The sequence below is a fragment of the Cygnus atratus genome, chromosome 3 (assembly GCF_013377495.2).
Source record: "Cygnus atratus isolate AKBS03 ecotype Queensland, Australia chromosome 3, CAtr_DNAZoo_HiC_assembly, whole genome shotgun sequence".
Classification (NCBI taxonomy): Eukaryota; Metazoa; Chordata; class Aves; order Anseriformes; family Anatidae; genus Cygnus; species Cygnus atratus.
Genome location: NC_066364.1, coordinates 51,833,588 through 51,847,473, shown reverse-complemented (window position 1 = coordinate 51,847,473; position 13,886 = coordinate 51,833,588). Strand labels below are relative to the sequence as shown.

Here is a 13,886-nt window from a genome sequence, read left to right as displayed (position 1 = left end):
TCAATTGGAGCAAGCTTGCATCAGGCCAGCCTGGAGCATTGACAGAGCAAGGACAAACCCATGCTCAAGTCGGTCTGTTTCTTTGCATTAACAAGGAGGTAGTTCGCAGTCTGCAGGTGAAGGTGCAGTGTGAAAGGGAACACAAAGAGAGGGTTTTTAAACTGAGTCACATAAGCTATTTTCCAAAACCCAGATACCTATGCAGGTACTTGTACATCTTTAGTTATTTTCTGGTTAAATACAGCATAAGCTTCATTTGTGGATTTATTTTTGCCCAGTAAGATGAATAGTAAATGTTGATGTCTGCCAGTTATCACAACTGCAAAACTTCTGAGTGCTATATTATTCTGTGGCCTGATGATAGATTTTCTTGACGGTTAAGCCATAGATTTTCACAGAGACTGATTTTCCTCTCTCTTTTCTAAAGGTCAAGGAAGCTATTAAACATATGTGTGAGAGAGGAAAAGAATTTCTGAGTCAACAATAAAAATAAATAATCTCAGCAGTAGATTATCATGCCAATGAGTTTAGCCTCAAAAAGGAAGTAGGACAATACATATACAGAGCAAATATAATCATTTAAAATTCATTTCTTTTACCTATTCATCTCAGAACATCCAGATGAGCAGAAAATTCAGGACAAGGAGAGTGCAGCATAGATTAGTAAACAATGGAATTTCACACTTATCGTAAGGGGTGACTGCAAGGGTAGGTCAGATAAAATGCCAGAAATGGAGGAAGCTATGCAAAACAATGCCAAGACACTTTCACTGTGTATCAATTCAAAATAAGTGACAGAAAACTGCCAGCCTAAAATGTTTTATTTAACTCAGAGGCAGTAAGAAAGACGAATCACCATCCTCAATGAGAAAGAACTGCCAATACATGAAGCAGCAAACGCTTAGCTTTTTGATATTGTTAAGATTCTGAAACAGAAAGTTGAAGTCATTCTGAGTATTAGATGCTACAGACATCTAAATATGTTTCAGTGCTGCAGACTTTGGGTGTCAATGCCTGAATATAACACTGATTTGGCGTACCTAGATTACCTTGGGGTATAAATTCTATGCTGAGTTTATCTGTCCTCAAAATGCCATAAAGCCCCTGGATTTGAATTCTAATGTGTCATATCCCAGTAACATCTTATTGGTACCTGTCTTACTATTTATGGCTGCAGGTTTTCATGGACCTGAGGCTTTTTCTTCATTTGTAGAGGCAAGCTGTTCTGTGCAAAGTTATTTTGCTACTTTATTTGAACAGTCAATCTTTGAGAGCAAATCTCTGTTTCTGGAACTAGCTGATCTTACCGTGGTGGGAGTGGCTTAAACATTGCTTCAGAAAGTTCTACAAGAGTAGCAGGCAGCTTGAAAGCAGCTCGAGGAGTCCTTGTGTTGAGTAGCAGCAACAGAGATACCAGCGTGAAGCAGTCAAGTGGACTGTAAAATGAAAATGAGAGTTACACTTGACAGCAGATGGTGTATTTGCTAGTAAGGATCACCAGAGAACAGGCAGCAGGGCTAATTTTGTCCTTTTCCCTCTTTAGTCATCTTTGGCTACATCCAGTGAGTACTGATGTTAACTCTTACTTGCATTTTGGGATGGATTATGCACTTTTCAGAAAGGCAAATATCTGCATTGCTAACAGTAGATAAATGTCTTTTTCTTTAGAATATATCACCGGATCCTTCTAGACCTAGAACAACTGCTGTATTTAGCATCTACTGTTTTCTACAAGATGGGGCAGTCATTATTACTTGGTTATCATGAAACAAGCTCTATGACTTAAAGTAGTGCCGTTCACTAACCTCTGACATTTGTTTGGTCTGTTACTTCATTGCATTGCATGGTTGCCTTGATTTGTGTTGGCTATATAATTAAGTCAACTGTTATTTATATCTGAATACCACAAATATTATATTACTTTTGTCTTTTTCTTTTTAAATAGAGGATGCAGGCTCCAAAATCTTCTTGAAACAACAAGTAGACATGGCTTCTCAGGTGGCTTCTGGGATGGCTTACCTTGAAACCCAGAACTATATCCATCGGGATTTGGCTGCCAGAAATGTTCTTGTTGGTGAACACAGTGTTTACAAAGTGGCGGATTTTGGACTTGCAAGAGTTTTTAAGGTGGGTTGTGAACGGGTAAATTGGCTCTACTTCAGCTCTAGGGGAAAAGGCAGAAGACATCAACTAAGGTATGTCCCGTAACCTCTAAATTAGTGTGTTCAGGCAAAAAAGCAAGTCCACAGATAAAAGAATCCTTAATGCATTTCCTTGTACCCACTACTTGTGTTATCACATGCAAGGTTAGAAGCTGGCCTGTGCCTTTGTGTTAGTCTGAAGATGGCAGCCTGGTGGGAAGATGGCTTCCCACTCAGCCACCAAGGAAGGAAACCTTTGCTTTGCAGCCTTTATTCACAAGACTAGTGTCTGGCACATGAAGAGAGATTGCAGGAATTACGCTCCTGAGCCTGTATGGAAAAGCAGATAAAAATGCATTCACAGCTATTTTCTCCTTTTTTACTTCTCCTTTGTCTCTGTGATGCTTGGGAATGTAGGTAGCAATCATAAAATAATCTTATTCCTCTGCACCAGTAACTGTGGAGTTCATAAAGAGAACTCTCAGATGTTTGAATCTGATGCAGATTTAAGTTCATTGCCATTGCACTCTCTTTTTTTTTTTCTTTTTTTTTTTTTTTTCATCTCTACCCTTGGGAGGTATGGAATGCCAAGTAATGCTGACCAAGATCACCCTAGAAAGAGCTGTGGATTAGAAATGAGATTTCTTACCTCTGAAAAGGATCTGAACAGACTTGGAAAGACTTGATTTAACATATTTTATGGATTCAAAATGTAGCCCATGATTTCTGAGGTCTTACTATTGCTTTTATTGATTTATGCTTTTATGAGAAAGAAAAACAGAGAAGAAAGTCCTCTGGTTCTCATTTACTTTTTCTTTTTAATTCAAGCAGCGTATTGAAGTTCATAGCAGCGTTGGATTTATTACATATACTGAACTGTAAAATAATGGTTTGACAATGGTATCAAGGGGCTTTGAAAGTGCTTTTTGCTTAATTTTAATTCTTCTAGTTATATATAAGATCAGATTGAACATCTTTAACATGAAAAATATATGTTTTTAAATGAAGATTGCTTATAATATGTATTTCTCCTTTTTTCTCACTAAAAAGGGTAATAATTTACAGCTGTTGACATTGCTTGTTAAAATTTAACTTCACTAAAATATTCTTTTATAGAGTCATTTTTGCAGACTTTCTTAGGAATATTCTGTCTCTTGAGTCAAAGTACTAGCATGGTCACATGCAAAGATCCCACATGAGTAGGTGAGAGAAGTGAAATACAGAATGTTAATTAGCATAATCAAATCATTTCTTGCTTCTAGAGATGAGTATTATGGTCAAAATGCCAATTATATCAATGTGTAGATACAAGACATTGTAGATATGTAGACACAAAACATTTGAACCAATAGTTCAAAGCTTTAGGACATCACAGATGAAAAAGATACATTCTAAATTAAACAAACAAACAAATAAAAAAACAACAGAAATTCTTGTATACATTTGCCTGAATTTGCAAGAGGAAAACCTGACCAAGGCTTGGGTGTGGGTGATGTACACTAAACCACATTTAGGAATTAAAGAGAGAATAAGTGTTCACAAAGTTTAGGTGTCCATGCTATAAAACTTTAAGGAAATGTTTCTATGGGTAAGGAAAATTAACTCAAATTTGCAAGCAAATAATTTTTCTTTTTCTATATGTATTTCGTCTTCACTTCACATGAATTAATTGCAGCCACTGTAAGCTAATGTTAATTTGAATCACTTGGAGTTTGTTCTTCAGTCCTGAAACCTTCTTAAGCAATTGTTATCAAAGTTAATGGCCCTTCAATGTTACAATGAATCACAGAACAAAGGTTCTGAATTCATTAGCTCTAGCTCTTCCCTTCTCTATTTACTGAAGACCAGACATGGAGACATTTGGTCTCTAGTGTCAGCAGGATGCTTACACTGCCACTTCTGACAGATTTTTGAGATCTTGCACACCAGATTCAGAGCTCACAGTAGCAGGTCATAATTAATCACAAGCCACTCCAACGCTGTGTGCTCACTTGAAATGATAAATGCTTTGGAAAGGCCTCCAATGAACAGTAGCACTTCTCAACTGTAATGCCCACTTCAACAAAAGACTTCAGTAAGTGCATGCTTTAATACCATGAAAGGCAAGCGTTTGATAAGTTTAAGCACAAGCTTAGCTTGGTCAGGTGCTTAAGTGCTTTGTTAAAGACAATCCTAAATCAGACTTACTTTGTTTTACTGATGACAGGTAGAAAATGGAAATATGTGTGAAACCAGGCCTGAAACAAAACTTCCAGTGAAGTGGACAGCCCCCGAGGCAATCTGCTACAACAAATTCAGCATTAAGTCAGATGTGTGGTCGTTTGGAATACTTCTCTATGAAATAATGACTTATGGAAAGATGCCATATGCAGGTAAGTATTTTTACCTAAGGAATGATTTCTAGTTGTTTTCTTGCTTTTAGAACGACATATTGTTGTGGTTTAACATGGCTGGCAACTAAGCACCATGAAGCCATTTGCTCACCCTACCCCCTCCATCTCTGGGATGGGGGAGAGAATCAGAAACAAATGAAAGCCCATGGGTTGAGATAGAGACAGTTTATTAGGACAGAAAAGAAAGCATAGTAATAATAATAATAATAATTATAATAATATGTACAAAACAAATGATGGACAATGCAATTGCTCACCACCCGCTGACCGATGCCCAGCCTACCCCTGAGCAGCTGGTCCCCCACCCCGGTCAGCCCCCCCGTATTTATTGTTCATCAAGACGCCAGATGGTATGGAATATCCTTTTGGCCAGTTTGGGTCAGCTGTCCTGAGTCTGTCCCCTCTCAGCTCCTGCTGCACCCCCAGCCTGCCCTCTGGCAGGTCAGAGCAAGAAGCTGAAAAGTCCTTGGCTTAGTGTAAGCACTGCTCTGCAACAATTAAAAATCGGAGTGTTATCAATATTATTCTCATCCTAAATCCCAAACACAGCACCACACCAGCTACTAGGAGGAAAATTAACTCTATCCTAGCTGAAACCAGGACATTAAAAAGCTTAATGCCCAAACTACAGGCATGTTAAAGGGTTAGAACTGTAAATACAGAAAGGTAGCTGTTCAGATGATGCCCATTTAGTGGGTCAGACCTTCTGGCTGCCCCAGGCTCCCTGGAAGCTTTCCAAAGGCTGTGATCAACAGCCATTCAAGCTTTCTCTTGCTGGAGTCAACCTGCATTTCACATACACAGAAGCCAACTGCCTATTTCCCTCCAGCACCAGATCAAAGATGCCAGCTGCTGGAATGTGGAAAAGGGGAAGGCTTTTTATAGAATCATAGAATCATTAAGGTTGGAAAAGGCCTCCAAGATCATCTGGTCCAACCATCCCTATACTACCAATATTACCCACTAAGCACCAGGTCCAACCTTTCCTTAAAGGCCCCCAGGACAGTGATGCCACCACTTCCCTGGGCAACCCGTCCCAATGCCTGACCGCTCTTTCTGAGAAGAAATTTCTCCTAATTTCCAACCCAAACCTCCCATGGCACAACTTGAGGCTACTCCCTCTTGTCCTATTGCAAGTTACCTGCAAGAAGAGGCCGACCCCCTGCTCCCCACAACTTCCTTTCAGGTAGTTCTAGAGAGCAATAAGGTCTCCCTTGAGTGTCCTCTTCTCCAGACTAAACAACCCGTTTGCTCAGCCACTCCTCATAGGAGTTGTGTTCGAGACCCTTCACCAGCATCATAGCCCTTCTCTGGACACTGCTCCAGGGCCTCAATGTCCTTCTTGCAGTGAGGGCCCCAAAACTGAACACAGCACTGAAGGTGAGGTCTCATTCTCTCACCTGCCTGCTGCCTTGTTTTTCCTTTCGTTTGTGTGGATATCACATAAAAGAATGCGCTATCGTTGATGAAATACTGCATAGGTACTTCAGGAAGAAGCCATCCAAAAAATGAATAAGGGTGATTTTCCCACATTCCCTCATATTTGACTACACAGTGGAAAGATTTCGTAAAGAGAAGGATCACGAGTATTAGGAATAAAATTTCACCAACCACAAAAGTACATTTAATGGTATGAGAACAGCCAATATACCTAGCACTCTGAGAAGTGCTCAAGAACTGTGGCTCCAGTAACAACAGATATCAATGAAATGCCTGACTGTGACTCATTTTGTGCTAGTGAGGAGAACACAAGGGCAACACTGAAGCAAAAAAAGTTATGCTGCATCCCAACAGGCCTGAGGGCTGGTGCATTTACCATAAATTACATTTCATGGGGTCCCAAACTGGTATTTACTGTAAAAGGAAAATTTGATTTTGCTTTTTAATTCCCATCTTCCCATCCTGGGAAAACACTTTAGGAAAACAAAACAAAACAAAAACAAAACTAAAAAACAAACAAAAAAAACACACAAAAAAACGCTCCAAATCCTCAACTTGTACTTACATGAACTGTGTATGTGTGCATATGTAAACACACACACATAAATAAATTATTCAAGTAGAAATGATACATAGCCCCACGATTTTTGGTATTGTCTGAATAAATACATAGCATTATACGTTGACAAAGGCATAGTTTGCCTTTAACTTTACAGAAGAAAATGTCCTTTTGCCGTGGTTATTTGCTTTTTTGATATTACTTTCAGGAGTTTGCCCTCTGTAATCAGTTAAGAGATAAGGTTATGTTGAACCATTGTGGCAACGGGTAATGTACAAAGGAAACATCATTCAGAGATCTAAGAAAAAGAAGTGAAGATTACACAACTGAGGATCGAGTTTAAAGAGTAGAAAATTGAAAGGGAATTGGACAATAGCCTTAATACATAAAAGGTACAACAAAGATAAGGGAATTGCTTCTTCTCCATGACCCACGGTGACAGAGCAGGATGCCACAAGATAACTGCACCAGAGGAAAATTAGGGTAGATGTTATCAAAAACTTTCCAAATGCAAGGAAAATTCAAAAGCAGGATAGATTTTCTTGGGAGGTTTTGGAGCCGCTGAGAGCAGAACGACGTAGATTTAGCTTAAGTGAAGTAGATGTCAAAATAATTTAAGCAAAGTATGGGTGGCAGAGGAGAAGCCTCCCACCGAGACAAACCCATTTGAAATGCCTTGCATCGGAACAGTCGGGATGAGGAGCCTGGGAGGTGCTGAAGGTGCTTTTCAGCTGCTGATCTGGGCACCTCCATTGGTTTCTGTGTCCTTTTACTGTGGAATGGGGTTTTCCCACTCCCATCTCTGCCCTTAGCATGGCTGCAGTTGGAGAAAGCACCCCGTTTTCTCATCTCGGTAGGAGACAGGGACATGCAGCATCACACATGCCTATACAGACCCTGGAAGTCTGATGAATTCCTTCTTCCTTGAACCATCAACAGGCCTGTCAGGACACCAGGTGATCCAGATGCTGGACACGGGGTACAGACTGCCTAAGCCCAGGTCCTGCCCACAGGCTGTCTATGAGATGATGATGCAGTGCTGGAGCCAGGAGGCCAGCGAGAGGCCCACCTTCCAGGGCTTGTGCTGGCAGCTGGAGAGCTTCATAGAGAATGACATCAGTGCCAACACCTATGGCATCGCCAAGTGAACCCCAAGGTGGGGGTTGATGTGGAAAAGTGGGTGAATGTGACTGAAGGGGTGGCTGTGAAATTAATTTAAGCCCAGATGTGGAGTGAGACGTTATGAAGTGAAGACAAGGAGGGCTGGTACATTGTCACGCCAATGTTGGCACTCAGAGACACTTCAAGTTTTTGCTGCTGGCAAGTGTTTTGCAAGACTAAGCATCAGGAAGCTGGAAGGGTGGGGGCTTCTCAAATACAAACTGTCTTCTATTTATTTTTTGAATATCTGATCACAAGAAAGAAAAAAAAAAGAAATTAAACTCAGTAACATGTTTCATAATTTCTTTATGGGAATAATTATTTGCTTTTCCTTAGATTTTTGGACTGTACCAGTTTGTGCTTGTAGAGGAGTTTGATCGCTCTGCACAGCAGGATCTGTGCTTTGAGAGTTCTCTTACGGAACAAAAAAATAATAAAAATCCCATTAACATGATGACAGCAGAATCCAGATTAATTGCCTTGCTTAGACCCGAAGTACACATGCTTTTGCTGTATTGGAAAAAAAAAAAAAAAGAAAAAAAAGTTCATGGGGGGAAAGGAATTATTTTGTTCTGTGGATGCAGGAGTGATCTTTTCTAGTTTGTATACTGTTCCTCTTTTACAAGAATAAACACAATTATTATTAGATTCCTGAAGCTGTTTGTTTTGAATGTTAAATAGTGTCTTGAAACCTATGATCTATCATTGTCTATTGAAGTGTAAGGACTTGTTTCATAGCTCTTAAAGTTTAGGAATTCTGGATATTTTAAAAAGAAATCAAAACTACATTAGCATGTCAGTGTGACCCCCTACCTCTTATCCTTCTGCACACATCAACAACCTTCTCCAACAGGACAAGGCTCAGGGCAGGTGTAGGTATTTCACAGAAGGACTAGAAATCCATGCTTCCATCTTCTCTAGATTTAACTTTAATGTAGGAGATTTAAATAATTGATGATCCCTTTTATTTTGTTCCACAGGGAAATGGTGCCCAGATGCTTCTGCTAGCAGTCTTCACAGCTACAGATTTTAGAAGTTTTTTCCAGATTTTCTAATTAACTTCAATATCAGTTTTGCTAAAATTTAATATAACTGTGACAGTTTTATGTTCTCAGTTGTGAGGTTTAGAGAACCAAGTTTCAATTATTTACTTATGATTCATCAGTTAATTATTTAACAACATAATCCAGGAATTAAGAGCTCTACTGTGTTAACATAGCATGAGCTCAGTGTAAGTTTTCAACCATTTTCCTCTAATATCAAAAAAGGTATAAATAAATTAAAAGATTCATTACTTTAAAGGCTGGGTGGCTTTTATTACCTCTTTTCTTTATCATCTTTTCTTCTCTTTGGATATCTCAGATCCATTCATCTCAGTGCCTTGCTTCTAATTTTTAATTTCCTTTTCCCCTCCTCTACTTTTGGAAGGCAGCATACCTTTTTATTATATATATATATATATATATATATTTCAAGCACATCTTTCATGCACTGTCTATTCAGAGTTCTATTCCTTATTTATTTTTCCTCTTTCTGTCTGACCACACCTATAGCCTCTTTAGTGATCTGTTTTTGTTCACCTTCATTTTTTTGTGCAGTGTTTCTCCCTTGTAGCTGTCTTTATACTAATTACATTTGTTAAGCGCAATACAGCAGTAATTAATTAGCTGTCATACCATCCATGTGATTTTGGAAAGTGATCACCACTCTGAAAGAAGAGGTTAAATGGCTTTGCCAAGCCCATACTGATAAGAATTGGCATGGAATGATCTGGGAGAGTCCCAGGCAAAGTCTCATGCTGTAATACCGCCCCTGTTTGTTTCTAGGCTAATGCTAACTACTGGCTCCTGGCCCCAGTGAGATATTATTTATGGTTATCAAACTTCCATCAATCCACGCACCTCTCTTCTGGCCAGGAGCTGTGTTTAGCACTGTTGCAATATGAGGTTAGCAAATCCCACAGAGATGTGTTATGTTGTCAGAACAGGAATGGTGTTATTCAAACTCATCATCAAACTTGCAATCTTGATGTTCAAGCAGTATTTCTAAGACGATTTTTCAGACTGGAAACATTAAGAATGTTGCAAATAAAAGCTGAGTATGCATGATTCAAAAAAAAAAAAAAGCTGATAAAAGAAATATAACCTTGAAAAGGACAGAAGTGTGTTTCAATGGAGACTTTTTTTTTTTTTTTTTTCCCAAAGATGAGTTGCCAGGAAAATAATACCAAACAAACAAACTACAACAGCAATAGGGAAATGGGAAAATTTTCTGACTTTCAAATTTTACCAACTTGTCTGCTGGCTCCTGCCCTCAGGTGAAAGTAAAAAGGATTTTGTAGCACTCCACTGAAGCAACACCAGTAATTTTGAGGAAAGTACACCTGCACAATGAACGTTAGCCTAAACCAGCATATAGGGAACAGAAAAGCTGTTCATCCAGTCAAGTTGGACAGATTGTCTCCCTAATTTCTCCTATAGTCAGAAGAGAGAGAAAGGCTCCTTGAGATGGTGCACCAAAACTACATTTCTCCTATAAAGCACCCCAGATGCTTGCTTGTTTGGTTGTTTTCTGTTTGTTGTTCTAAAGGTATCCAGGAGAGAGACAAACTTCTTTGTTGAGGGTGTGTATGTGTGATAACCTACTTGTTGTAAAATGAAATTAGTTGTTTCAAACTCACACTTCCAAGTGTGGCCTCAAGATTTGTCTTTGCTTAGCTGAAAGGAGCAGGCACCCCCGTGTGGTGGCCTCCAGGTGACAGAGGCTAGCATGCTGGGATGATGCTGGCAGGCGTTTTCCCCTGCTGCTACATCCTGCTCATTTTTCTCTCCTCCTGTCTCTCTGCATGCTTGCACAGCCCTAGCTTATTAATGGGGTTTGGGTCTGCCAGCTGCCTCTAGTATGTGCTGGCCCAGGATGGGAGATAAGCAGCAGCACTGGCTGACAGCAGGAGGTAGAGTCACTTTGGTGTGTCTCATTCTATACACCACATCAAATAAATTAGTTTATTTTGTCTTCAGCTTAGAGGCAATATGTGCATATTTGGCTCCCCCAAGGTGACATAGTGTAGGTGAAGGAGTGCAGCCAGCCTTTGTTTTCTAAGCCTAAACAAAATTTCCACCTCCCTGGCATGTGCCTGGTGACCAGCCAACCCTCTTTTCTTAGCAGAAGAAGAAATCATGGAAAGGCAGAAAAGGCAGGTAGGTGGTGGGGCCAGGATGATCATTTTTCCCCACTGCATTGCCCTGAGAAATTGTGGTGCCTTGTAGAGTCTTTTTTGCCACCAGACATAAATGAAGTGAGGCAAAGCTTAAAACCACATATGCTGCCATGAGATCCATTGGTTCATCTTTCTGGCTTAAATCCAGACATTTACATTTGTTTCCTTATTTTGTCTGATCCTAAAGCCAGGCCTGGTTGGACTAGTGAAAGGTTGCCGCTCTAATTCGAGCTGTAACACTGCCCCTGGGATGGCAGGGAAACAAATAAAAGAAAGAATCATCAATGCAGTGTAATCTGCAAAGCTCTGGAAATGAAGAGTAATGTGGAAAAAGAAGCTTTTTTTTTTCTTTTTTTTTTTTTTTTTTTTTCTCAGCTCTTTCTCTCCATATTTTTTCAGCCAGATGGATCCATTACCAGGAAAGACTGGAGGACGAAGGTAGCAAAGGGTGATAAACCATCACAAAGTTCAATGTGCTATTGCCAATGTAACACACAAAACTATACCTTTCCAAGTCCAATCCATTTTATAATCATGTATTTATTTATATGACCAATAGCAATTACAGTCAGATGTCTTTTCTATGACTTGATTTAAATTAAATGTCAAGGTTATCATATCTGGTTATAGTGCACGGTAAGATGGGTTTAACTTATTCTATTCTTGAGGCCTTTTATGTTCAAGGTTCTGCTAGAGCTATGTATTGCACTTGTTTTTACTTGATGGATCATGGAGATAAAATAATGGATTCAGTTATGAGAAAGAGTAATAGATTTTTCGAACTGACATAAATTCTTATGTTTAGATAGAATAAAAGGATCAAGAAGAGGTGAGTTGAATTTTCTACAATATACCAGATCTTGTGAAATTCACTTCACATAAATTGTACTCAGACATCTTTTATGTAATGTTTTATTTATGTAATTCAGTTATTCTTTGAGAACTAAATCATTTTATGTTATATTACAAAAGATAGCTTAAAAATGTTCAACCAGAAAGGAAGAACATCCACTTGTCTTAAATACTTCATTCTTCAAAAAGTTATAGAGCACTGCAACTGTATTTTGAACTGTAAGTATTAGGGACTCCCTAGTCTTTATGGAATAGAAAAGAAGCACGACTCATTCAAGTGATTTGCTCCTTAAGCTGTCCTATACGCTTTTATTTTACTATTTTAAAAAGTTTTGTAGTCTCCTGTCCACTTAGTGTTCCCATGGCCACTGCAACTCAGTGTTCAGTATGAGTCCTATTTGTAGTGCATGGACCTTGGAGCAGGTAAAAATGCTGCACACAGGAGTTGTGCAACCTTGTTCCAAGAGATACAGTTTGGCATTTCTCTGTGAAAGCTGCATGGCTTCCATTCAGTCTGTCAATATCTGGGCTGATGTGTTCTCCAGCCTGCAACAGACTCCTGCCTCAGTCACCTGCTTGAAAAGTTTGTTTGGAGGAACTGTGCTTGAACAAAATGCTGAGCTGGGGTCTGTGAAAATGACTTCCATTCTATTCACACTTACTGTCAGCAGACCAATGTAATTTATTTTCCAGTCTCCAGCTTTGCAGGAATGACAAATCCATAAATAAATAAATAAATAAATAATCCAATATGAGAAATGACAAGTGACAAGTATAAGAAAGCTGGGAAATCAGTGAAAAGTACTTTGGCATTTTAATTTTCACAGCTACATTTTACTGAAGAATTCAGTCCTTCCTTATTGAAGTACAGAAAACACTAAAATACACATTTGAAGCATTCAGTATTCTAGAAATGAATCAAAGACAATTTCTGGATTTGAATATCACTAGAACTGAAGAACTTGATAAAAATTGTACCTTGCTTGCCATTAATGAGATGGTGTTAATGAGAAATAGCTCAGTGTAAATCTTTGGGACCCCTGAAATTATGAATGATTAATATGACTAATATAATTAATATTAGTCTGATTAATATGCTACTGGAATTTCGAAGAAATGAGGTATGACAGCTGCTACATCACAAACTTCACAGCAGCCTTCTCTGAAAGAAGGGGAGGTGGGAAGAGAAATTCCTGGAGGGCCAAACATGAGACCAAAACTGAGATTAAACTTCATTACTGTTGGTGGCCTTTAAGATGACCTCTGCCTTAATTTATAGTCTTGTAAAACAAACACTGGTGGCAGCACAACCTTTAAATTTTGTATTTATACACTGTTGATATGTGTACAAGTACTCCAACCAGCTGGCCAGCTGGGGTAGCTGCAATCAAATGTCTATGGCCATTTGAAAACAGCAGTTTCTAATAGGGTTCTTTCTGCCTTTTGGTGTGGACAATACTTGTGATTCCTGAAATACCATTGATGTGCATTGGAGTGCATTCACAAACAAGACAATATTCTCCCTTTGGAAGTTCTGCAGTGAAAGGCTTTGTTTTGGCAAGCATTTACCTTTATATTTATAGCATATATACCTTTCTTTGCCCTTTTCCTATGATCTTTGAGAGGTTTTACAATACTTTAGGTTGCATTAACAATTTAGAAAACTTAAGTTTACATTGACAGAAGGCAAGACCCGTTCAGGTTGCCATCTCTATATTAGCAGAAGTAGATGAAGGAATTGGGTAAATTAACACAATTTGTCAGGAAACTATAAAAGAGATGAGGAAGGAAGCAGAAAATTCAGAGAAAAAAAATGCTTTTAGGATCTGTTATCCTTTTCAGGTCTGTATGGGCATTTCATTTTCGCTTTTCTATTTTGAAGTTTAATAAAAAGTTTCTGTCCTCCCAAGAAAAAAAATGTCCTAAAAAATAAAAAAGTCCTAACGAAAGTTAATATTAAAATCTAGAACATTCTAGCTCATTTTCATTTAGCTTGGCAAGGCTAAATTTCAGTGGCAAATTGACTGAATTAGCCAAAAACTGGAAGGCTTCTTATGCCAAGATCATTTCCCATCGCACTTGTAGCTATAGTTCTGTATAGCTCAGTAGCTTCACAGATT

At 38.8% G+C, this 13,886-nt stretch overlaps 1 protein-coding gene across 1 annotated transcript in view; it reads left to right on the top strand.

Moving 5' to 3' along the window:
- The window catches only part of FRK (fyn related Src family tyrosine kinase), a 61,110-nt gene extending 49,410 nt beyond the window's left edge, over positions 1–11,700 (top strand). Inside the window, exons 7-10 of the mRNA XM_035538576.1 lie at positions 1,946–2,127; positions 4,348–4,513; positions 7,473–7,652; positions 11,687–11,700. Coding sequence (XP_035394469.1) covers positions 1,946–2,127; positions 4,348–4,513; positions 7,473–7,652; positions 11,687–11,700 — 542 coding nt within the window. The remainder of the gene's footprint in view (positions 1–1,945; positions 2,128–4,347; positions 4,514–7,472; positions 7,653–11,686) is intronic.
- The last annotated feature ends 2,186 nt before the right edge of the window (positions 11,701–13,886 follow it).